This window comes from Chiloscyllium plagiosum, chromosome 26 (assembly GCF_004010195.1).
Source record: "Chiloscyllium plagiosum isolate BGI_BamShark_2017 chromosome 26, ASM401019v2, whole genome shotgun sequence".
In the NCBI taxonomy this organism is placed as follows: domain Eukaryota; kingdom Metazoa; phylum Chordata; class Chondrichthyes; order Orectolobiformes; family Hemiscylliidae; genus Chiloscyllium; species Chiloscyllium plagiosum.
The window spans coordinates 45950131-45977634 of record NC_057735.1 but is presented as its reverse complement, the minus strand read 5'-3'; the positions used below and the strand labels follow the sequence as shown (position 1 = coordinate 45977634).

Below are 27504 nucleotides of genomic sequence, written 5' to 3'. Positions count from 1 at the left end.
AGGGATCTAATCAAATGGATTAGAATATAAAAATAGGGAGATATTGCTAAAACTACACAAGGCACTAGTTAGACCACACTTGGAAACCCCTTATGAAAGGAAAGATATAACAGCATCAATAGAAGTTACTGTTTTACGAAATATGGAAGAACTGTTTTCTGAGGAAAGGTTGATTAGTTTGGGCCCGTATTCCTTGAATTTAGAAGAGTGAGAGAAGGCCTTCTGAAAACATACAAGATTCTTTGGGACTTGAGGATAGATGTAGATATATTGCTACCCTTGTGGGAGAATCTAGGACTAAAGTACATAATCTCAGAATAAAGGATCACCCATTTAAGACACAGATGGGAAGGCATTTCATCGCTCATAGGATACTGCATTTGTGAAATTCTTTACCACAGATGTCTGTAGAGGCTGTGTAATTAAGTATATTCGAGGCTGAAACAGACAGATTTTTTAATTAGCAATGACATGAGGGGTAATGGAGAAAAGTGGAATTGAGAATTATTAGATCAGCCATGATCTCATTGAATAGCAGACCTGACTGGACAGGCCAAATGACATCCTCACCATTCCACCTTCTGCATTTGTAGATATTTCTTTCTAATTTTTTCTTCTCAGGTCACATCCTTGATTATTCACCAGTTACTAAGCTACAGCCTAAGCAATTGAGGGAGCTAGGGCTTTTCTCATTAGAGCTGAGAAGGATGACAGGTGACTTGGTAGAGGTGTACAAGATGATGATAGAGTGGATAACTAGAGACTTTTTCTGAGAGTGCAATGTCTATCTCAAGGGGGCATCATTTTAAGGTAACTGAAGGCAAGTTTAGGGAAGATGTCAAAGGTAGGTTCTTTACACAGAGTGGTGGGTGCATGGAATGCACTTCGAACAGTGGTAGTAGAGTCAGATACAATAGGGACCTTTAAGTGACTCTTGAATAGGCTCATGGAAGTTAGAACAATGAAGGGTTTGTAGGTTAGTCAGATAAAAGACCGGCACAACATTGAGGGCCGAAGGGCCTGTACTGTGCTGTGTTGTTCTACATTCTATGTTATCTATACCCCTTATTTTATAAACCTCTATAATTTCACCTTTCAACATTCCATGCTCTAGTGAAAAACATCACAGCCTATCCAGCCTCTTCCTATATAAGTCAAACCCTCCATTCTTAGCAACATCCTGATAAATCTCTTCTAAACCCTCTCCAGCTTAATAATATCCTTCCTGTAACAGAAAGACCAGAACTGCAGACAGTACTCCAGAAGAGACCTCACCAATGTCCTGTACAATCTCAACTGCTATACTCGAAGGTCTGAGCAATGAACGCAAACATGCTAAATGTCTTCTTAACCACTAACTATATGTGATACAAATTTCAAAGAATTATGTACCTGAAACCCTGGTCTCTTTGTACAACAACACTACAGAGGCCCTACTTTTAATTGTGTAAGTCTTGCCTTTGTTTGCTTTATCAAAACGTAATATCTCGCATTTATCCAAATTAAACACGATCTACAACTCCTCAGCCCACTGACCCAATTGATCAAGATCGCTTTGCAACATTAGATAATCTTCTTTACTGTACACTATACCAACAATCTTGGTGTCATCCACAAACTTACTAATCATGCTTTCTGTATTCTCATCTAAATCATTTGTGTAAATGACAAACAAAAATGGACCCAGCACCGATCCCCATGGAACACTGCTGGTCAGAGGCCTCTAGTCTAAAAAAGCAACCCTCCACCATTACTCTCCGTCACCTGCCATGAAGCCAATTTTGTATCCAATTGGCAAGTTCAATCCCTATGATCCACTTTACTAATTTGTCTACCATGCATAGGCTTTACTAAAGTCCAAGTAAACAACATATACTGCTCTGCCCTCAATCTTCTTGCTTACACAATCTGCATACACAACCATCTCCAACACATTGTTGGTGACATACAAATTATGTTGTACGGCCAGTACCAATCTCAAGGGTTCTTTTTCAAACATGGAGTATTTCCTTTAGTGGATGTTAATCAATCTTCTTGGTTACTTCCTCAAAACAGGGAGAAAGTGAGGTCTGCAGATGCTGGAGATCAGAGCTGAAAATGTGTTGCTGGTAAAGCACAGCAGGTCAGGCAGCATCCAAGGAACAGGAGAATCGACGTTTCGGGCATAAGCCCTTCCTGATGAACGTTTCGGGCATAAGCCCTTCCAGCAACACATTTTCAGCTACTTCCTCAAAACCTCAATCAAGTTTGAGGCAAATGATTTACCTCACACAAAATTATGCTGACTATCCCAAGTCATTCCTCGCCTCCCCAAATGTATATAAATCCCTGTCTTTCAGAATCACTTCCAACAACTTACCACTAGTCAGGCTCACAGGTCTATAGTTCCCAGGCTCTCCTTCAATCCCTTCTAAAACAAAGGTACAATATTCTTCTGCTCTCCAGTCATTTGGCACCTCACTCGTATTTATAGATGACACAAATATTTCTGCAAGGAGCCCTACAATTTCCTCTCTAACTTCCGGTCCCAGAGATTTATCAATCTTTATATTTTTTAAGACATTCAGTACAGCCTCTGTCATGTGAACTGTTTTAAAAACAATTATAATAACAATCCCCTAACCCTGAACAACACGTTATCTGTTTAGTCAACTGAGCTAATTGGGTTGCTTTGCCTTCAGTTATCTAGGTGCTAAACTCTGGAATATCTTTCCTAATCATCTCTGCCTCACTTTCCTTCTTAAGACATCTCTTAAAACCTGCTTGTTAAGCCAAGCTTTTAGCCATGTGCCTTTACATTACCTTATGCGGCATGATGTTATACTTGGTTGTACAACATTTTAGTGAAGCACCTCAGAACAATTCATTATTTTAAAATACAGTTGTTGATAAATGAAAAGCACACCCTCCACTCCTCATTCTACCTTCATTATAATAAGAAATGGACAGATTCAAGGGAGGTTGGAGCTCATTTCAGATTTTTAGCTTTTTAATCCAACACTCAAATAAAGCTCATCTTTTTTAATAGTGTTAAAATTATATCCAAAATATATTTCTAGTTCATAGCCACTATGCAGAGTTTGTGTGTGAAGTTTTGTTACATTACAGGGTAAACCCTCCTGCTTAACTTAAAGCAGCAACACAGAAAAGATTTATCTTCTGCAGTAATCTGTGAAAATTCAAGATGCCAAGGACTATTTAAAGTAAAAATTAATAACTTTATTTCTTTAAAGAGAATAATTAACAACTACTTACAACACCTTCCTCTAACCTCTCTTTTACCTGCCCTTCTATAATGCTAGTTCAATAAAACCCCCAATTAAGATTACCAAAAATTCAAATTTTCAAAACCAGCCAGATGTCAAATCTTTTCTTATATCTTCCTCAATCTTCTATTCTTCTTCTTAAGGATTTCTGTTTCACAGATTACTGATCAATAAAGGTACTTTGAGAGAGCTGTTTTGCCAGCAAGTCTGCAGATGCTGATGGCTTGGCAGCTCTCCTCCCAACAATTCAATTTTCCCCGGTCTTATATCCCCAAAGCATCTGATTGTGTCATTGGCTTTTAAGATTGTCAATATACTAAATTCAAACTTGATTGGAGTTTGGTATTTTTCAGGGAATAATTTTAACTGATTGGCCTAATTCAAATTTGTTTTGTCATCTCCAGGCAACCAGCTAATTGAATTGCTTAACCACATGTCACATGATATCTTGTTCAGAACACTTGGTGCTATGTCAGGTATTTCTGCTAGCCTAAAGTAGTTCTGCACTTTTAAAGGTACATTACACCCACATTTTCATAACACCTCGCCCTTGAGAAAAAATGATCATAATGAAAAGATGGCTTTGTTTTTTTTCTATTCTTTAAACACATTACCCTAATATGCAGATAACTTTAATCTAAGTTCACCTTAACTTCTTGCCATATAACTGTATATATGTATATAACATTAAATAAAGACAAATCTCTTCTAAACTTTATCGTTTAAATCCGCGATAACGCACCTGCAATTACATTCTTACAACCCGCAACATGTACGATTTTTAAATTAAAAGCCTGTAATACAAGACTCCAAACAAAATAGACTCATGCTTTTGTCTTTAAAGTGTTCTAAGAATGTAAGCGAATTGTTATCTGCATACACAACCATCTCCAACATATTGTTCGTAACATATACATTAAGATATTGTAAGGCCAGTACCAATTCAAGAGTTCTTTTTCGAACATGGAGTATTTCCTTTGGTGGATGCTGATCTTCTTCAAAAAGTAACCAACTGATAGTTCAATCCCATTCTCATCTTCCTGTAGGAGTACAGCTCCAACTCAAATGTCACTAGCTTCGATGGTGACTTTAAAAGATTTTGAAACGTTTGGTGCAACTAAAACAGGATTGCCGGTTAACATGGCTTTCAAATGGTTGAATGCCTGTTGGCATTGTTCTGTCCATCAAAACTTTGTGTTCTTCTTCAGCAAATCGGTTAACAGTGCCACTACACTGCTGAAGTTTAGAACAAATGTCCACTAGAATCCGCTGAGTCCGAAGAATCGAAGCACCTCTTTCTTCAAGGTTGGTCATGGACTACGTCTTTGCAATACGTGGGGTCAATTTGGCATCTTTACTAGAAAGTTCACCTGACTCAACTTTTTCTCAATTTGAAAGGGACCACTAAACCTGGCTTTGAAGGGGTCTCCTAACACTGGTAACAGTACTAACACATCATCCCCTTGGGAAAATGTTTGAGTCTCAGAGTTTTTAACTGCCACCTGCTTCATTGAACACTATGCCCTCTTTAGATGCTGTTTAGCTACCTCACCTCTTCAATTTCATCTCTCCCTCACCTCCGATACCTAAGCTAAGTGTGAGATCTCCAACTTTGGTCCTGTTAAATTCTGTTTAATCAATTACAAAGGGCTTCTCACTTCATGCCCAAATACTAACTCGAAGGGAGTGACCTGAGTAGATTTGTTTGGGTCATCTCTAATGGCAAGCAATATAAATGCTTTATCCCAATCACTTGGATAGTCCTGACAGTAGCTCTCAACATGGTCTTCAAGGTTTGATGCCACTTTGACCCTTTATCCGACTGAATCTCTCTGGGTAGCCCATACAGTGTGAAGAAAGCTACTAATTCATCTGCAACCTTTTTTGCCTTGATACTCCAGAATGGAATTCCCTCCAGATATCTGGCAGACACATTCTTTACGATTAACAAGTACTGGTTCCCACTTTCAGTTCTCAGGAGGGGACCTACACAATCAATTATAACAGACATGAAAGGTTCTTCAAATGTGGGAATAGGGAACAAAGGTGCTGGTTTTATTATCGACTGTAGCTTATCTACCGTTTGGCATGTATGACACGTAGGGCATATGTTAACCACATCCTTGTGCATTCCAGGCCAATAAAAATGTTTTTGTACCTTTGCCTGAGTGGTTCTGTTCGCCGAGCTGGAAGTTTTTGTTGCAAACGTTTCGTCCCCTGGCTAGGCGACATCATCAGTGCTTGGGAGCCTCCACGCTTCGCAGGAGGCTCCCAAGCACTGGTGGTGTCGCCTAGCCAGGGGACGAAACTTTGCAACAAAAACTTCCAGCTCGGTGAACAGAACCACAACAACGAGCACCCGAGCTACAAATCTTCGCACAAACTTTGCCTGAGTCTTTCGTACTCCTAGATGACCTCCTACAGGTAGTTCATGTGCTACCCATAACACTTCCTGTCTGTATTCTACCAGCAACACAATCTGGTGCACTTTGACCCATTTCTCCTCTGCACTAACCTGCCATGGTCTCCACTTCCATCTTAGGATTCTACCTTTTAGATAATAATCCTCAGGAATATTCTCTGCTTCCTTTTCAGAGTAATCATTCACATATGTATTTTTTATCGTCTTGTCTTGCTGTTGCAAGCCTCTTAGCCTTTCAGGACTAAACACTTCGGTCTGACACTCTGTCTGTTCAGGTTTTTCCTGAACCATTATGTCAAACAAGGTATCCACTAACTTAACCTCAATTCTTTCATCTTTCTCTTTACTTTTCACTTTGTGCTGTGACTTATGATAGTGGGATCTGGTTACCACACAGTCTGGGAAAATACCAGGATATTTCTGTTTTAGCTCCTCAGTTTCTTGGTCTTCCTAGGGCTTTTCTACAACAAGGGGTATCACTCCCACCTTGGACCCTGCCAAATCATTCCCAAGAACAAACTGAATTCCTGGAAATGACACTCTATCACTCCCACTGTAATTTCCCCAGTCTTGAGTTAGCACTTCAACCTGATCTTACATAGGGGAACGTTAAATCTCTATCTAACTATCCCACAAATTACCACACTCTCAGGTAACAGTTCAGAAAGAGTGCATATTCGTTCATCCCTTACTATCAGCAACTGGTTAGATCCTGTATCTCTCAAAATTATAACTTCTCCCCCTGTTCTTTCTGAGTAAACTTCACCCACAGAGGCAAATTCTTTGTAGAGATCAGGTACAAACTCCATACCCAGGCCCTGCCTGAGCTGTACACTCTCCTGCAGCTCCTCACATGACCCACTTTACCACAGTGGGACCTTTCATCTCCTTTCTACCGTCTTGGGCTTCTTTTTTATCCTGTGGTAAATTCTTACCAGTGCTTTCTACTCTTGGTTTCACAATGTAGGATAACCCCTTCTCTCATCTGCTGTTCCTCACAGGATGAAATTTTGGCCGGAAGTTTGTCTTATGTACCAACATGTATTCATCGGCTAATCCTGCTGTCCTTCTCATTTCCTGAACTTTGTTCCCCCACACGAGTTCTTAGAATCTCTGGAAATGAGTTTTTAAACTCCTCCAGCAGAATAATCTCTCTTAGAGCCTGAAAGGTCCGATCTACTTTTAAAGCCTGCACCCATCTATCAAAATGACTATGTATAATTCTTTTGAATTCGACATAAGTCTGACCTGGTTCCTTCTTTGTGTTTCTGAACTGCTGTCTATATGCTTTTGGTACCAATTCATAAGCACTTAAAAAAGCCTGTTTAACCTCTTCGTAATCTCTTGACCCCTCGTCTGCTAGTGGCAAATATCTCACTAGCTCTACCTACCAGCATTACCCATAAATCCTCGGACCACGCCACTGCTGTCCTTCTCATTTCCTGAACTTTGTTCCCCCACACGAGTTCTTAGAATCTCTGGAAATGAGTTTTTAAACTCCTCCAGCAGAATAATCTCTCTTAGAGCCTGAAAGGTCCGATCTACTTTTAAAGCCTGCACCCATCTATCAAAATGACTATGTATAATTCTTTTGAATTCGACATAAGTCTGACCTGGTTCCTTCTTTGTGTTTCTGAACTGCTGTCTATATGCTTTTGGTACCAATTCATAAGCACTTAAAAAAGCCTGTTTAACCTCTTCGTAATCTCTTGACCCCTCGTCTGACAGTGTGGCAAATATCTCACTAGCTCTACCTACCAGCATTACCCATAAATCCTTGGACCACGCCATCTGCCTAACCAATTATTCAAATGAAATAAAGAAGGCTTTAACATCTTTCTCATCAAAATGTGGCAGAGTTTTGATGTACTTGTAAAATTCACTACCTTCCCTTTTAATCTCCATCCTGTTAACTTGACTTTGCTGACCACGTCGCAGCTTTCAAGTTCAAATTCTATCTCTTTTCGCTCAACTAAGAACCTTTTCTCGCTTTCTTTTGACTCCCTCTCTCTCGTTCTCTCTCTTTCCGTCTCTCTTTCTTTGTTTACCTTCTAACTCCATTTTCCTCAATTGTAATTTAAGTTTTCCTACCTCTACTGCACTTGTCTGTTTCTCTGACATACTTCAGTGTTTGAGTAACTCCCTTACAATTTCAGCTTTACTATTGTCCTTGGTTAAACCCAAATCTAACTTATTTGCAAAGTCTAAATGAATGGCCTTTGTCTTTCCTTCTAAACTTTCTTGGCAAATTTGAGAATCATTTTCAAATCCCAGAACTTCTTTAGCAATTTTCAGAGCCATTTCTTTCAATTTTAATTTAATCAATCACAAGTCACAGAAATTAAACAAACTGCCTCACTTACATTTTATTTAAAGATCTCAGACACTAACCTGCAAGTGTTTAAGCCTGCTGGGAAGTTTCGTACCCGAAATCTATTCAAGTTTGTCTAAACCTGTTCAAATCCCAAATCCAAGCCCCAAATTATTCAAATTGCCGACAAAAGCCCCCAACCGTTCAAATCCCAGCGACGAGACCCCAAACTGTTACATCACAGGGTAAACCCTCCTGCTTAATTTAAACCAGCAACACAAAAAAAGATTTATCTCGTGCAGTAACCGGTGAAACTTCGAGAGGCTAAGGACTATTTAAAGTAAAAATTTACAACTCTATTTCTTAAAGTACAACAGAGAATAACTAACTATCAACTATTTACAACTCCTTCCTCTAACCTCTCTTTTGTCTTCTATAATACTAGTCTGCTAAAACTCCCGATTAGGATTTATCAAAAATTCAAATTTTCAAAACCAGCCAGATGTTGAATCTTCTCTTATATTTTCCTCCGTCTTCTTTCCTTCTTCTTAGAGATTTCTGTTTCACAAGTTACTGGTCGATAAAGGTACCTTTGAGAGAGCTATTTTTCCGGGAAGTCTGCAGATGCTGGTGGCTTGGCAGTTCTCCTCCCAACTGTTCAATTCTCCCCAGTCTTATATCCCAAAGCATTGGATTGTGTCATTGGCTTTTAAGATTGTTAATACATTAAATTCAAACTTGATTGGAGTTTGGTATTTTTCAGGGTATAATTTAAACCGATTGGCGTATTTTGAATTTGTTTTGTCGTGTCTACACAACCAGCTAATTGAGTTGTTCAACCCAATGCAACATTATATCTTGTTCAGAACACATCGTGCTGTGTCAGGTAGTTGTGCTAGCTTTTAACTCTCTTAAAGGTAGAGAATAGTAACAGTTTGCACATTCTCCCATGTCTGCGTGGGTTTCCTCCAGGTGCTCCGGCTTCCTCCCACAGTCTAAAGATGTGCAGGTTAGATGAAATGGCCATGCTAAATCGCTCATAGTGTTCACAGATATGTAGGTTAGATGCATTAGTCAGGGGTAAATTTAAGATAGTAGGGTAGGTGAATAGTCTGGGTGGGTTACTCTTCAGAGTGTCGGTATGGACTTGTTGGCCTGAAGGGTCAGTTTCCACACTATCAAGATTCTATGGGATTCTATGATTCCATTATGTATGGATCACATCTTCCAATGCTGTCCAGTGTGGGCCAAAATGGGTCAAAATCTAAAAAGCTAAAATACATTTTTCTGGTTCAAGATGGTGCAGACACAGGGCAACTCATTGCAGCATCTCTCCAGCAGATCTTTTTCTCACATTTCTTACAATCATCCTGCACTTTTAAACCTTTTCTGCTCGCTTTGAACACAATTTCGGCGGAGGTGCAACACTTATGCCGACAAGTCCTAAAGAACCTATCCCAACAGTCACTGCATCAGAGGTCAGATCAGTTTTCCTTCGTGGGAGTCCAAGAGAGGTGATGGGACCAGACGGAATACCAGGCCGTGCACTCAGAGCATGCGCTGATCAATTGGCAGAGGTCTTCTCAGACATCTTCAACCTCTCTCTGCAGCAGGCCACTGTCCCTGCCTGTTTCAAGAGGGCCAACATCATCCCTGTGCCTCAGAAGGCTCATGCAGCATGTCTCAATGACTACTGTTCAATGGCCCTAACTTCGGTGATCATAAAGTGCTTTGATGGCATTAATCAATTCCAGCCTCCCCACTACTCTTGACGTACTCCAATTTGCCTATCGGTCCATCAGATCCATGTCAGCTGCCATATCACTTGGCCTTTACTCCTCCCTAGAACATCTTGACACCAAGAACAGCTACATATGAATCCTACTCATTGACTACCGTTCAGCCTTCAACACTATTATCCCCTCAAGACTGACTACTAAACTTAGTGATCTCAGACTAAGCCCCACTCTCTGCAGCTGGATCCTCAGTCTCCTGACCTATAGACCACAATCAGTGAAGATTGGGGACAATATTTCATCCTCACTAACACTCAACACTGGAGCCGTTCCAAGGATGCATACTCAGCCCCCTAATTCTACTCGCTGTATGCCCATGACTGCATCGCCAAATATCAGACTAATGCCACTTACAATTTCACTGATGACACGACCAGTCGGTCAAATCTCAGATGGCGATGAAACAGACTACAATCAGGAGTGGAAGACCTAGAAAAATAGTGCACTGAGAACAACCTAACTCTCAATGCCGGCAAAACCAAGGAACTCATTATTGACTTTCAGTGGGATGTTACCCATGACCCCCTACACATTAACAGCACAGAGGTGGAATGAGTGGAGAGTGTCAAGCTCCTGGGGGTGGTCATCAACAACAAGCTTAATTGGAGTCTTCATGTGGATGTACTGGTTACAAAGGCCCAACAATGTCGCTTCTTCCTCAGGCAGCTGAGGGAATTTGGCATGACGGCGAATACCCTTGCCAACCTTTAGAGGTGCACCATTGAAAGCATTCGGTCTGGATGCATCACTTCCTGGTATGGCAACTGTACAATTCAGGATTGGAGACAATTATACAGTGTGGTGAACTCGCCCCGTACAATCACAAAGGCCAACCTCACATCTATAGAATCCATCTACCAGACCCGCTGTCAAGGAAAGGCTGCCAGCATTCTCGTGATATAAATTCAATGCAATTCAATTCAGATTCTACAAATCTCCAAACTTAATTATTACTGACGTTGGAATAAACCTACCAGCTTTCCAAAAGCCCAACTTTCCTGACTACAAGTAAACCTAGAATCGAGGCCCGAACTCTGATCCAGCAGTGACCTGACCTCAAGAAGACCCAACCCAGAACAAAACCGATCCCCGCAGTGACACAACCCCAAGGAGGCCCAACCAGTCTAGGCCCAAACTCTGACTCTTACCCAATCCAACCCAAGGAGGCCCAAAGCAACTCAGTTACCTTCCAGAACAACAAACGTGGATCAGTGATGACTCAGACCGAAGCAGAAAACCTACCAGGAATGTGGAAGACACGCTAGCCTGCGGATGAGACTGAAACATCGAGGTTTCAAGTTCCCCCCCCTACCCCAAGCATACTCCTGGCAAATATCTAAGCCTTTGAAAACAAGATAGATGAACTTAAAGTTAGACTTACCTTCCAGAGGGAACTGATAGACTGTTGTTTGCTCTGTTTTACAAAGACATGGCTCACTCCTGCCACACCTGACTGTGCCTTACAACTGAAGGTTTCTCTAGACGTCATATGGACCGCACAGTCTCCTTGGTAAGGCAAAGGCCGGTGAGATCTACCTCCTAATAAACACCTCCTGGTGCTCAGACTTGGCAATCCTGGCAAGTTACAGCTCCATGGACCTAGAATATCCAAGTGAAATGCTGTCCCTGCCACCTACCAGGTGAGCTCCCCTCCGCCATCCTGACAACTATCTTCATACCAATCCAGGTTGAAGCGAAGAGTGCTCTGAGTGAAATTTACACTGCTACAAATACATTCAGGACAGAATACCCTGATACCTTATTCATTGTAGCTGATGACTTTAATGGGGCCAACCTCAATGGGGTGGTTCCAAACTACCATCACAACATCTTCTGTTGCACCGGGGGCAACATTCTTGACCATTGCTGTACTACCATCAAAGATGTCTACGGCTCCATATCCCACCTGCACTTTGGAAAATCAGATCACAACGCTGTGTTCCTCCTTCTAGCTTATGAACAGAAGTTGAAACATGAGGACATGCAACACAAATACCGAGCAAATTGCAAACTGCTGACTCAACTATTGTACTGTACTACTGATTAAACTTTTTGAAGTAAGGAAGAGAATTAATGAAGGCAGAGCAGTGGATGTTGTCTATATGAACTTCAGTTTGACAAGGTTCCGCATGGTAAACTGGTTACCAAGGTTACTTCACATGGGATACAGGGAGAACTAGCTATTTGGATATATAACTAACTTCAAGGTAGGAGACAGACGGTGTTGGCTTTTTGGACAAGAGGCCTGTGACCAGGGGTGTGCCTCAGGGATCAGTGCTGGATTTAATGCTTTTTGTCACTTAAATAAAAATGTGGATGTAAATAAAGAGGGTATGGTTAGTACGTTTGCAGATGATACCAAAATTGGTGGTGTAGTGAACAGCAGAGGTTATCTCTGAGAACAACAGGACCTTGATCGGATGGGCCAATGTGCCAAGGAGTGGTAGATGGGATTAATTTAGATAAAGGTGAGGTGCTGCATTTTGGAAAGGCAAATCAGGGCAGGACTTACATACTTAACGGTAAGGTCCTTTGGAGTGTTGCTGAACAAAGAGGTGTGCAGGTTCATGGTTCCTTGGAAGTGGAGTCACAGTTAGCGTAGTGAAGAAGGCATGTGATACACTTGCATTTAATGGTCAATGCATTGAGTACAGGAGTTGGGAGGTCGTGTTGAAGCTATACAGGACATTGGTTAGATCACTTTTGCAACACTGTGTTCAATTCTGGTCTCCCTCCTATAGGAAAGATGCTGTGAAACTCGAAAGGGTTCAGAAAAGATTTACAAGGATGTTGTCAGGGTTGGAGGGTTTGAGCTATCTGGAAAGGCTAAATAGGCTAGGGGTTATTTTCACTGAAGCATTGGAGGCTAAGGGGTGACATTGTAGAATTTTGTAAAATCATGAGCAACATGTATAGGGTGAATAGTCAACGTCTTTTCCTCAAGGTAGGGGACTCCAAAACTAGAGGACATAGGTTTAAGGTGAAGGGGGAAAGATATAAAAGGGCAAGTGTTTGCACAGAGGGTTGTGAGTTTATGGAATGAGCTGTTGGATGGGTTTCTGAATGGGAAGAATTTAGAGGGATATGGGTCAAATGCTGCACATGGGACTTGATTAATTTCAGACCTCTGGTCAACATGGACAAGTTGGACTGAAGGGTCTGTTTACATGCTGTACATCTCTATGACTCTCTGATCTAGTACAGAAAGTAGCACAGTGTTGGTCTGAGGCAGCAGAAGAGCTTTTGTGGGATTACTTGAAATGGGTGGACTGGTCCATCTTCTAGAATTCAGCAGCCAACTTAAACAAGTATGTCATCACAATCACAGACTGCATTAGCAAATGTGTAGAGGACTGCATGCCAAAGAGGGAATCCATATGTTCGCCAACCGCATGAATGAGCCAGGAAATCGACTGAAGACCATGTGTGCAGCATTCCCATCAGACAATACAGACCTTTACAAGAAATCCAGATACAGCTTCCACAAAGGCCATTAGAGATATCAAGAGGCAATACCAGACGAAGTTCGAGATCCAAATGAACCACACAGTCACCCACCATCTTTGGCAAGGCCTACACGAATTAATGGGCTACAAAATGAAGCAGAATAGAATTGCGAACAAAAATACATCCCTCCCTGATGTGCTCAATGTTTTCTACCCTCAATATGAGCAGAAGGTCAGTAAAACAATGTTACCTGCTCCACAGGTCCATACCACCTGTTCCCTCAGTCACTGCTGCTGACGTCAGATCAGCCTTCTTGAGACTGAACCCATGGAAAGCAACTGGCCCAGATAGAGTCCCCAGCCATGCACTCAGATGTTATGCAAACTAGCTGATGGGGGTATTTGTAATGTCTTTAACTTCTCCTTGCTACAATCTGCCCCTATCTACATCAGTGGAGCTGGTGGAGAATGTCAACAGCATCAAGTTCCTAGGAGTGACAATCACCAACAATCTGTCCTGGACCACACATATTGCTGTAGTGGTCAAAACACCTCTCCTTCGTCAGGATGCTAAGGAAATTTGGCATGTCTGTAAGGATGCTCACCAATTTTCATAGATGCACCAAAGAAAGCATTCTATCTGGATGGTACAGCAACTGTTCTGCCCCAGGGCTATAAGAAACTACATAAAGTTGTGAACAAGCCAAGACCATCATGCAGACTATCACCCAAGTCAATCTTCCATCTATTGACTCCATCTCAACTTCTTGTTGCCACGGAAAGGCAGTCAACATTATCAAAAGCTGCTCTCACTCTGGTTATAATCCCTTCCAGACTCTTCCATCAGGTATGGGATACAAGAGTTTAAACACATGTCCCAACAGGTCCAAGAACAACTTCTTCCCTGCTGTTATTAGATTTCTGAATGGACCTCTTGAATTTCAAATCTAATGCTGAACTTGATTTTCATTACAGCTGTAACGTTTGCATTCCTCGCTCAGTTCACTCACCCTATGGTCTTTGTATGTTATGATCTGCTGTATGCAAAATAGGACTTTTCGCTGTACTTCGGTACACGTGACAATAATACATTTAATCTAATGCTTTTTTTCAATAAATGTAAATCCTATGCTTTCTCCCACTGGCAGTCAAGTATTATTCTTAGTGTACAAATAATAATAGAAGTGGGCGGCACGGTGGCACAGTGGTTAGCACTGCTGCCTTACAGCGCCAGAGACCCGGGTTCAATTCCCGACTCAGGCGACTCTGTGTGGAGTTTGCACGTTCTCCCCGTGTCTGCGTGGGTTTCCTCCGGGTGCTCCGGTTTCCTCCCACAGTCACAAAGATGTGCAGGTCAGGTGAATTGGCCATGCTAAATTGCCCGTAGTGTTAAGTAAGGGGTAAATATAGGGGTATGGGTGGGTTGCGCTTCGGCGGGTCGGTGTGGACTTGTTGGGCCGAAGGGCCTGTTTCCACACTGTAATGTAATCTAATCTAATGTAATCTAATCTAAAATGAACAATTATTGTTGACTTAATTGTCATAGTTTTCAGTTAAATGACTAACCTCTTTTTCCATGCAGAGCATCTTCTGTGGTTTGAGTAGAATAGGGTCTATAAAATCTAAACATAAAGACATTTACTTAAATAGGTAAAATTAATTAAAGATTTAGCAGTCTTTGAAAATAGTTCTTCACATTTATGTATTTTTGCTAACAAGTCCTAGAAGAACATTGTTGTGGAACTTCCCAACATGTTTCAATTTGAGTAAACAAGTTTCAATTAACCACTACAAAATTTAGCACTGAACACTCAGTTCAAAATAAATCAGACCATAAGCTTGCTGTTTATTTACTTTCATTTTTCTTTGCATATTTTAGTTTAATCATGTTTTACCTTCAGACATCAGCACAAGATGCGATTTTTATTACAGTACTGTGTTTCTTTTCTTATCATTCTGTGATCCTGGAAAACTGACTCTTTTGACATTCAATTATTTTTAACTCTACTCTATCACGGATCTTCCTTTCGCTGAAAACTTATTATATTTGAAAGATCACAGGCTTGGAATGTTATTTTTGTTCTCCGAATATACAGTGTTACAATTTACGAAATGTTTCCAGCATTTTGCTGAGAAAACTGACTACACCACAAACTGCATGGAATAACTAGCGCTGATTGTAGAAGATTCTACCGAAATATTTTTTCACCTAAACAACATGCAATGCATAATTTGATTTTAAAGCCACTACATTTCAAATTCTTTAAGTCCCTGTGTATGAATTCATCTCATACTTTTCTACTCTGATGTCACTCCTCCAAGCCAATATCGCTATCTGAACGTTGTTGCTCTTGTTGAAGAATTTTGCATATTTGTTTCTTCAGTCAACCAGTAGGCTAAGAACTTTTGACTGCTTATTAAACCTCTCAGCCTCAGTCTTTAACTTTAAATGTTATAAATGCATCCTTATACAGCCTCAGCAATATCCCTGCTTCTGTAGTCCTTCAAAATGAATGCTAACATTACATTTGCCTTCCTATTGCCAACTAAACCTGCATATTAACCTTAAAAAAAATCTTGGATTAGAATAACAAAGTCACAGGCGTAGTTATAATTTCACATTTATCCATATTACACTGCATCTGCCGTGCATTTGTCCACTCTCTCAGCCTGCCTGAATCAAGTTGCAACATCCCTGCAACCTCTTCCTAGCTCACCCTTCCACCCAGCTTTGTGATATCAGCAAATTGAGATATTACATTTAGTACCCTCATCGAAATCATTAACTATATCGTGAATAGCTGAGACCCTCTGCTACCCCAAAGTTAATACCTGACATTCAGGAAAAGACCCATTTATTCCTACTCTCTGCTTCCCGTCTGCTAATAAATTTTTTATCCATCCCAATATACTACCCCTAATTCATCTTTTTAATTTTACACTTTAAACTTAGAATCCTTAAATTACAGAAAAAGGCCATTCAGCCCATCAAGTCTGCACTGACCCTTCAAAAGGTATTCCACCTGCACCCTATCTTATCCCCATAACTCAATATTTTCCATGGCTAATCTACCAAGACTGCACATACATAAATTGCTACAGGGCAATTTAGCATAACCAAGCCACCCACCCTGCACATTTTTAGACTATGGGAGGAAACTGGAGTCTCTGGCAGAAACTCATGCAGACACAGGAAGAACATGCAAATTCCACAAGACAGTCAACAAATGCTAGAATAGAATGGAATAGAATAGTCCCTGGCACTGTAAGAGAGCAGTGCTAATCACTGTGCCACCTGCCATCAGTCTTATGGGGAATGTTGTGAAAAACTTCTCAAAGTCCAAATAAATCACACCAACTGGCTCCCTTGATCAACTCAACTAGTTACATCCTCGAAGAATTCCAGTAGATTTATCAAGAATTATTTCTCTTTTTATGCTTATTATGCCTGATTCTACCACTGTTTTCTAAGTGCTCTGTTCTAAAATCCTTGGGAATGGACTCTCGCATCTTCCCCACTGCCAACATGAGACTCAATGGTCTATAATTCCCAGTAGTCTCTTTACATCCCTTTTTAAAGTCAGAAGTTACACGATGAAACAGCAGCACTCCGAAAACTTGCGATTTCAAATAAACCTGTTGGACTAAAATCTGGTGTTGTGAACCAGAAATGATGGGGAACACAATGTTTAGTAACAGGAGAAACTGAAGCAAATCTGTATCAGTAAGAACATAAGAACTAGGAATAGGAGTAGGCCGTCCGGCCCTTCAAGCCTGCTCTGCCATTCAATAAGATCATGGCTGATCTTTTCATGGACTCAGCTCCACTTACCCACACTCTCACCGTGTCCTTTAATTCCTTTATTGCTCAAAAGGAACCTACCTTAGCTTTAAAAACATTTACTAAAGTAACGTTAATTACTCCACTGGCAAGGAATTCCACAGACTAACAACCCTCTGAGTGAAGAAGTTCCTTCTCAATTCAGTCCTAAGTCTGCTCCCTCTAATCTTGAGACAATGCCCTCTTGTCCTAGTTTCACCTGCCAGTGGAAACATCTTCAATCTTATCTATTCCCTTAATAATTTTATACGTTTCTGTAAGATTCCCCCCGTTCTTCTAAATTCCAATGAATATAATCCCAGTCGACTCAATCTCTCCTCAAAAGCCAACACCCTCAACTCCAGAATCAACCTAGTGAACCTCTTCTGCACCCCTTCCAGTGCCAGTATATCCCTTCTCAAGTAAGGAGGCCAAAACTGCACACAGTACTCCAGGTATGGCCTCACAAGCATCTTGTACAGCTGCAACATAACCCCTCTGCTTTTAAACTCAAGCCCTTTAGCAATAAAGGACAAAATTCCATTTGCCTTTCTCATTACTTGTTGTATCTGCAAACCAACCTTCTGTGATTCATGCACAAGGACACCCAGGTCCCTCTGCATAGCAGCATGCTAAAACGTTTTGCCATTCAATTAATTGTCCTTTTTTACTCTTACACCTACCAAAATGTATGACTCCACATTTATTTACATTGAATGAGTGGGCAAAGGTCTAGCAGTTGGAATGCAATGTATTTATGTCCCTCTGCAAAGTTTCACAGTCCTCTGCACACTTTGCTCTGCCACTCATCTTAGTGTCATCTGCAAACTGTGACACCCTACACATGGACCCCAACGCCAAATTATCTATATAAATTGTAAATAGTTCCAATCGCAACACCAATCCCTGAGACACACCACTAGTCACTGATTGCCAGCCAGAATAGCACTCATTTATCCCCACTCTTTGCTTCCTGTTAGTCAACCAATCCTCTATCCATGCTAATACTTTACCCCTAACAATGCATCCTTATCTTATGCAGCTGCCTCTTATGCAGCACCTTGTTGCAGGTCTTTTTAAATTCTAGGTACGCCACATCCACTGGGTCGTCCTTGCTCGTAATGTCTTCATTGAATTCCAAAAGATTTGTGAAGCATGACCTGCCCTCATGAACCCATGCTGCATCTGTCCAACGGGACAATTTCTATTGTGATGTCTAGCTATTTCTTCCTTGATAATAGACTCAAGCATCTTCCCCACTACAGAGGTTAAGCTAACCAGTCTGTAATTCCCCATCTTTTGTCTACCTCCCTTTTTAAACAGTAGCATCGCATTTGCTGTTTTCCAATCTGCTGCGACTGCCCCAGAGTCCAGCAAATCTTGGACAATTACTGCCAGTGCACCTGCTATTTCTCCCACCATCTCTTTTAGTATCCTGGGATACGTTCTAATAGGGCTAAAAGACTTATCAATCCTTACCTCCATTAGCTTGCTCAATACTACCTCTTCCGTAATAATGAATTTTTCCAGGTCCTCATCTATCTTTGTCTCTTTGTCAATTACTGGCAAGTTATTAGCGTCCTTCACTGCGAAGACCATTACAAAATACCAGTTCAATGCCTCAGCCATTTCATCACATCCTATAACTAAATTCCCCTTCTCATCCTCAAAAGGGCAAACATTTACTTTAGCCACTCCTTTTCCTTTTATATATTTCTAGAAACATTTGTTATCTGCTTTTATATTCTGTGCTAGTTTTTTCTCATGTTCTATCTTACTTTTCTTTATAGCTCTTTCTGTAACTTTTAAAGTTTTCCCAATCTTCTAGTTTCATGCTATTTTTAGTCACTTTTTATGCCTTCTCTTTCAATTTGATAGCCTCCCTTATTTTCTTAGACACCCATGGTGGATTACCCCTTTTCTTACAGCCCTATGTTTTCACTGGAATATACATTTGCTGAGCACTTTGAAAAATTGCTGTGAAAGTCCTCCACTGCTCGTCAACTGTCCCACCATAAAATCTTTGTTTCCAGTCTACTTTAGCCAAAACCTCCCTCATTCTTTCATAGTCCCCCTTGTTCAAACATAGGACCCTGGTATTGGATTTTATCTCACACTCAGTAGAAAAGGTTTTGGAGAAATTGATGGGATTGATAAATCCTCAGGGCCTGATAATCTACATCCCAGAGTCCTTAAGAAAGTGGCTGTAGAAATAGTAGATGTATTGGTGTTGATTTTTAAAGAATCTTTAATCTTTGGAACAGTTCCTACAGATTGGAGAGTAGCGAATTTAATCCCACTGTTTAAAAAGGGATGATGTGGAGCTGCCGGTATCGGACTGCGGTCGAAAAGTCAGAAGTTACATGGTACCCGATCTGAAAGCTTGTGATTTTAAATAAACCTGTTAGACTATAACCTGGTTTGTGCAACTGATGACTTTTTCATCCTAGACCTCTGGATCAATGCCTCTGAAACATCAAGGATGTTGCTGGCTGCTTTCAAGTGTGACTTAAGGCGACTTCAGTGGTTGCAATTTGTTTCCTGGGTCTGGTAGACTTGCGTTGATCATATACTGAATATGAGACACAGTAGCATTACCTGTAATATTTTTTGTACGGAATACACCAATTAGATAAGCAGGAAGTAACTGCAGGTCTATAGAGAAAGGGTAGAAGATTGGGACTAATTTAACTGCTCTTGTAGAGAGTCCACACAGATGTGATGAGCTGAACAGCCTTTTTATGTTTCTACTACTATAATATACTAGCTATACACATCAGTTCTTAGTATATTTCCTTTTCATCTGATTGCATTGCCACCACAGAACTTAGCTTACACAGTGACAAGGATCCATCTAGACCAAACTGAAACACAACGCAAAAAGCTGGCAAAGCACTTTTCTCCAGCTGCACAGCCTCTGAAAGCAGAAGTCATGCAATTAGTGGTGAGGGATCATGGGCAGTTTGTGAGATTATCTGTCAAAAGACTTTGGTCAATCAACGATATCAATCTTTGTGTTTCGATCAACTTTCTCCAGAGGAATCTCAAGGTTTTCTGGCTTCTGAACACCTTTATGTTAAGTCAAAAGTTCAAACAGCAATGCTTGTAAGCACACACAAGCATAATCAAATAAACAGAGGGTAGAAAACTTCTACTGCAGCTTAAACTGTAACCAAACCTTTAATACATCTAAAACAGAGACAGTTATAACACAGAGAAATTTTGCTAAAGTTGTCCAGGGCATTGTGTACAGATTATAGCCACAGGCCAGCAGCTCTCCATCATTGGCAGTAACATCAGGAATTTCTGGAGAAAGGTAATTGATGGTGGCATTGGAGTCACAGAAAGGAAGTCATCAGTGAGGGAGATGTTGGGGATGGGGTGAGAGGTGGAGGTGGGAAAAGGAGTAAAGGATGTGGCAGTGACTTGTAGTGAGAATTTGTTTTACTGAGACCAAGTCCCTCAATCAAGCATGGAATATCTTTGGATGAGCGAACTCTTACTAGGCCACAAGTAATCTCAAGCAGTGTTGATAAGACTCAACCAACGTTTTCTTCTTTGTCTCCCTATTTGCTTAGTCAGACTGATTGAGGACTGACATCCTCAACTGGAGTCTGGCAGGGAGGCTGCACACACTCCGTTACTAGACGCAGGGCAAGGCATGGAGACAGCGTGGTCCCTACTCTGCTCACTCTAGCCCTATCAATCGCTCCCTTTACAGATGACACTGAATTAAGTGAAGAACAGTCAATATTGAGGAGAACTACAATGTCAGAAGTATATTAATAAGTATTAAAAATGTAAATTCAGTTTAGTGTGAAGAATAAGGAGGTCATTTATTATTATTGAGGTATGAGTCTTGATAGGGTAGAGGATCAAAAGAATGTTGGAGTCCAAATACACAAATCACTAGAAATCATGCGCAAGTTGGCAAAGCAATAAAAATGGAAAACCACATATAAGCACTATGTTTATTTTGAGAAAATCTGAGAACTAGGAGAGAAGATACTCAACATCTTTCAAACATGGCGAGAGTACGCTTAGTATACGGCTTGCAATTCTGGTCATCATATTACTTATGGAATTCATTGCCACAAAGCGCAGTAGAGGCCGGGACGTTAAATATCTTCAAGGCAGAGATTGATAAATTCTTAATCTCGCACGAAATCAAGGAATACAGGGAGAGTGCGGGTAAGTGACGTTGAAATGCCCATCAGCCATGATTGAATGGCGGAGTGGACTCGGTGAGCCGAGTGGCCTTACTTCCACTCCTATTTCTTGAGGTCTTGTGATCTTATTACAATAAGGATATACAGGTAGTTCTGGGATAACGTGTATGCTGGGAGCTCGATTTGGCTATAACATAACTGAAGAATTAGGAAAAAGTAGTTTGGAGAACGCTTACCTCTGTTGGCAATAGCTCGACTCCAGCAGCGATTGGTTCGCGCGCTTTATTCTGCGCAAATGCCAATGTGCACGCCGAAATCTCTGGACCATTCTGCGCATGCACCAGTGTACTTACTGTTCTGCGCATGTGCCAGTGCCTTCGAATACGCAGTGTCAGTCCCAGTTTTTGTGCCGTTCTGCGCATGCATCGAAGTCTATGTGCTATCCTGCACATGCAGTCCTATGATGTCAGGGCTGATGTCTCTGTGCCATTCTGTGCATGCATGATGCGAGCTCCAGTCTTCATGCCATTCTGCCCATGCATTTTCTGTGAGTGGTATACTGTGCAGAGAGCAGTGTTCTGACATTTTTTAAATGTATTGTGTTAAATTTACTTTTATTTTGTAAACAAATTTGGTTTCAAGTTTCATTCAGGCTGTGCTAAACTTTGCGATAGATCTTTGGGCGATTTTTGAACAATCCTTAGGGATATTTTTTGCTGGTCTGGCCCTAACCCTACTTTTCCCATAGGGCCCAATATTTCTATTAAGTGACTTTCTATTACGCGAGGTTTTGCTGGAATGCAACTATGGCGTTATAGGAGAACTACTTGTAGAACCATTGAGATATTGCCAGTATGATTTACAAGAATGATACCAGATGAACATGGATATAAATGTCAGGAAAGGATTTAAAGACTGAGTCTCTTTTTCCTGAAAAAACAAGGTTAAAGGTTGACAAATAGCAATATTTAAAATTATGCAAAGTTTTGGTAGAGTGGATTCATGAAGAATTTTTCCACTTCTGGGGCACAGCATAGCTAGAGGCCATCAATATTTGACAAGAAATCCAATAGGAAATTGTGAAGAAACATATTTATCCAAAGAGTGATGAAAATGTGGTTGAAGCAAATAGCATTGATACCATTTAAGGTAAAGACTGTAGATAGACTATGTAATCCTGTGAAATCAAAAATGTAATTAAAATTAAAGACTGAAAATTATGCTAATGTAAACTTTAAAATGATTTACGAAGTATTAATTTCACCTTGATTTCCAGTTTTAGATAACTTGGGTGTGCTTGTCATCAAGAAAGGTACACCTATATCATCATGAAGGCAGCCATTAGAATTCTGAAATAGTAAAATAAAAGTATTAACATTAAAAGCATCTATTCCAATCCTGAACTGAATTTCTAACACATCAAGCACATTTTCATAATAGCAATATTTTAGTCATATTTTATGCATAAGGTAATATCATCATATTTTCAAATCTTTGGCCCAGATGTTCTTGACAGCACCAAAGCAATGGCTTATCCATCACTGACATTCTTTAAATCATTAAAAATATATTATTACCTTTCTGGTAGGCTGCAGCAGGAAGTTGTCCTCCATGCTACAACATGAATTCAAGTATTGAGGCTATGTGGCAAGTTGTAATTCAAGCAAAGCCACATCCCACTTTGACTTCAAGGTTGAAGATGAACCCTCTGGCATTTGTCTTCAGCTAAATTAGAGATTAATATTTTTGAGTGTTTTTAATCTCATCTTTAATCTACTTTTAATTTTGATCTCAATTCTCACCTCAACTCTATTCCAATACGAGACCCATCATGTATAAATTAGTGTAAAATTTGGGTATGTCTATGGTGAAATAGACTAATTTTACATACTGAAAGTTCCTTGCAGGATCACTTGCACCAGCTTTCATGGAGGAAAAGATAGGCACACCACACCTTGATACAAGATGGTGGCAGAGTAGGATGCTTCAGACAGAGCTCATCGATTCTGTCCATTTCCTTTTCTTTTATTCTCTCTTCTGTTTTGTGTTTTTTCTCCCCTTCTCCTCTCTTCTTTCAACAAGAGGCAATGCCATATTGGATTTGGTGCTGGGGAATGAACCCAGCAAGGTGTTAGATTTGGAGGTAGGTGAGCATTTTGGTGATTGTGACCACAATTTGGTTATGTTTATAATAGCAGTGGGCAGGGATAGGTATATATTGTGGGGAAAGAGGTATAACTGGGGGAAAGGCAATAATGATGCGATTAGGCAGGATTTGGGATGCATAGGATGGGGAAGGACACTGCAGGAGATGGACACACTTGACATGTGGAGCTTATTCAAGGAACAGCTACTGTGGGTCCTTGATAAGTGTATACCTATCAGGCAGGGAGGTAGTTGTCGAGAGAGGGAGCCATGGTTTACTAAAGAAGTTGAAGCTCTTGTCAAGACGAAGAAGAAGGCTTATGTGAGAATGAGGCGTGAAGGCTCAGTTAGAGGGCTTGGGAGTTATAAGTTAGCCAGAAAAAATCTAAAGACTGGGCTAAGAAGAGCTAGGAGGGGACATGAAAAGTTGTTGGATCATAGGATCAAGGAAAATCCTAAGGCCTCTTATCGGTATATCAGGAATAAAAGAATAACTGGAGTAAGATTAGAGCCAATCAAGGATAGTCTTGGAAAGTTGTGTGTGGAATCTGAGGACATGGGGAAGCGCATAATGAATACTTTTTGTCAGTATCCACAATAGAAAAGGGAAATGTTCGTGAGAATACGGAGATACAGGCTACAAGATTAGATGGGATTGCGATTGACAAAGAGGAGGTTTTAGCAATTTTGGAAGATCTGAAAATAGATAAGACCCCTGGGCCGGATGGGATTTATCCTCGGATTCTCTGGGAAGCCAGGGAGGAGATTGCAGAGCCTTTGGCTTTGATCTTTATGTCATCATTGTCGACAGGAGAAGTGCCATAAGACTGGAGGATAGCAAATGTTGTTCCCTTGTTTAAGAACGAGAGTCGAGACAACCCTTATTTCAGTTGTGGGTCAAGTGTTGGAAAAGGTCATAAGAGATAGGATTTATGATCATTTGGAAAGGAATAATTTGATTAGAGATAGTCAACATGGTTTCGTGAAGTCGTGCCTAACCTTGAGTTCGAGAAGGTGACAAAACAAGTGGATGAAAGTAAAGTGGTTGATGTGGTGTATAAAGACTTCAGTAAGTCATTTGATAAAGATCCACACGGTAGGCTATTGCACAAAATACGAAGTTTTGGGATTGAAGGTGATTTAGCAAATTGGATCAGAAATTGGCGAGTTGAAAGAAGAGGGTGGTGGTTGATGGGAAATCTTCATCCTGGAGCTCAGTTACCAGTGGTGTGCCGCAGGATCTGTTTTGAGGCCACTGCTGTTTGTCAATTTTATAAATGATCTAGATTTGGGCATAGAAGGATGAGTTAGTAAATTTGCGGATGACACAAAGGTATGCAGAGTTGTGGATAGTGCCAAAGGGTGTTGTGGGTTACAGGGGAACATAGAAAAGATGCAGAGCTAGGCTGAGAAGCGGCAAATGGAGTTTAATGTGGAAAAGTGTAAGGTAGTTCACTTCAGAAGAAATGCAGAATACTGGGCTAAAGGTAAAATCTTTGGCAGTCCAAATGAACAGAGAGATCTCAGTGTCCAGGTGCATAAATACCTGAAAGTTGCCACCCAAGTTAGTAGGGTTGTTAAGAAGGCATATGGTGTGTTGGTGTTTATTGGTAGAAGGATTGAGTTTTGGACTCACGAGGTTATGCTTCAGCTATACAAGACATTGGTAAGACCACACCTGGAGTATTGCTTACAGTTCTGGTCACCGCATTACAGGAAGGATGTAGAAACTTTGGAAAGGGTTCAGAGGGGATTTACTATGCTGTTGCCTGGTATGGAAGGAAGGTCTTATAAGGAAAGGCTGAGGGAACTGAGGCTGTTTTCATTGGAGAGAAGAAGGTTGAGAAGTGACTTAATCGAAACGTACAAGATAATCAGAGGGTTAGATAGGGTGGACAGATGGTGAAGGCTAACACGAGGGGACATAGCTTTAAATTGAGGGGTGATAGATTTAGGGCAGGTATCGGGGTAATTTCTCTATACAGACAGTAGCAGGGTGTGGAATGGCCTGCCTGCAATAGTAGCAGACTTGCCGATGTAAAGGGCATTTAAATGGGCATTGGACATACATATGGATAATAATGGAATGATGTCGGTTAGATGGGCATCAAATTAACTTCACAGGCCAGCGCAACATTGAGGATCGAAGAGCCTGTACTGCGCTGTAACATTCTATGTTCTATGTTTCTTCTCCCGGCCACTGACTCCCTGTTTCCAGACACAGTGTATGTCTGACAAGGCAGCCTCCTGGCTTAGCGGGGCAACCTCCCTGCCTGGCATGGTGACCTCCCAGCCTGGTGTGACAGCATCCATTGCCTGGTGGGATGACATCCTGGCATAGTGTGGTAGCTTCCCAGCCCAATGTGGCGGACTCTTAGCCCTGCATGGCAAGTTCATGGCACCCCAGCATGTCAGTCTCTGTGCCTGGCATGGTGAACGTCGCCAATTTGTTTCAGGCATTTGGAGGGTTTGTCACCATGAGGCCCAATGAGTTCTCTCACTATATCTTATGTTCACTCATTATTCTGCCTCTGTGGTATCTCTTACATCTTTTTTCTACCCTATCTTATCAAGCACTCTTTACAGACCAAATCACCACGCGCCAGAACACTAGCAACCCTTGCTCCTATCCCAACTTTAAAATGCTGCAGTATACCTGGTCGAGCATTGGCATTTCAAAGGTGCCCTGACCAGTCAAATACAGAGTCAGAACACGGTAGATATGGAGAGGGTGGCACTGTGATTCTCCAGTGAGAGGTCTTGGTGAATGAAGTGGTGCAGATGAGGACAGTCCTCTTCCCATAGGACGAGCAGAGGCGACTATGCCGCCAGACCCTGACAGCTTGGTCTGATATCACTGCCCAGATGACCACTGTCATCTTAAGAGTGTAGAGGAATAGCTAGCATTCTCACAAAACAGGTCAATGACATTTTCCACTCAGACAGGACAGAAAATGACTGCCTGAAACAGGGCAGAAAAAATCCATGCAGGTGAAAATGTGCCCACGTTCTACAAGGAAAGAATTTTGGAATTCGTAAGAAAAGAGTAAGGTCACTCCTGCAAGGACATGGAAATATCCATGTACCACCAAATATGTAACTACTTTTCTTCACTCCACTGCAAGTCTCTCATGAATTCTTCTTTCAATCTCAATCATTGCATGCCATTTATCTTTTATCTTGCAGGTTCTGCAAACATCCCAATGTCTGCAGAGAAATGTCCATCTCCACTAAAAGCTGCATCCTCAGCCTCTGAGGACAAGAAATGATGATACCTTGATGGGAACCATCATGACAGAATATCAGTATACACAGTCTGGTGAGTATTTTACTGTGACAATTCCAGAGCCGTCCAAAGAAACAAATGGCCCAGGCTGCCTGCACTCAGAGGACTATGGAAACCAGCCACCTGCTCAGGCTGAGGTAGTAGATGAGTTTCAGAACTCAGAGAGCTCATACAAATGTGTAGGAAGGAGCAATAGTGATAAACAACTATTTGGTATGCAATAACCGACCTTGCCAAAAAACTGGACTAGTGCAGCAAGGTTGTCAGCTGTCATTGGGAGCCAACCCCAACATCCTCAGGGGCTGCTGGAGAGTGCTCAGTTCTGCTAAGGGAGTATGAACAACTAGGAGCTAAATAAAAAGCAGAACCAAAAAGACAATAATCTCTGGATTACTACCTGAGCCTCGAGCTACTTGGCACAGCAAGATTAATCAGGTAATCACCCTACCCATTAGTCCCCCAAGACTGAAGGCATAGCAACAGTGGGATGTCTCATAAGAGACAGGGGAAACCCAGCCAGAGGAACCAACATTGACAGACTTCATGTCTCAGGTCTCGTAGATTGTAAACCTGGCCGGCCGTCCAACCATATCTCGCCAGTGTCCTTCTGGTTTTCGGAAGTTCAAGCTGAGGAGGGTCAGCTTGCTTCTAGCAAAAAGATCCTTGGCATGACAGTTAAAAATCACACAACACTAGGTTATAGTCATAGAGTTATTGAGATGTACAGCAGGGAAACAGACCTTTCGGTCGAACCCATCCATGCCGACCAGATATCCCAAGCCAATCTAGTCCTACCTGCCAGCACCCAGCCCATATACTTCCAAACCCTTCCTATTCATATGC

The 27504-nt window shown here is 41.2% G+C and overlaps 1 protein-coding gene across 1 annotated transcript in view; it reads right to left on the bottom strand.

Moving 5' to 3' along the window:
- sycp1 (synaptonemal complex protein 1) overlaps nucleotides 1–21652 on the bottom strand; it is a 374769-nt gene extending 353117 nt beyond the window's left edge. Inside the window, exon 1 of the mRNA XM_043716250.1 lies at nucleotides 21467–21652. Within this exon, the coding sequence (XP_043572185.1) occupies nucleotides 21467–21652 (186 nt within the window). The remainder of the gene's footprint in view (nucleotides 1–21466) is intronic.
- Nucleotides 21653–27504: the final 5852 nt, after the last annotated feature.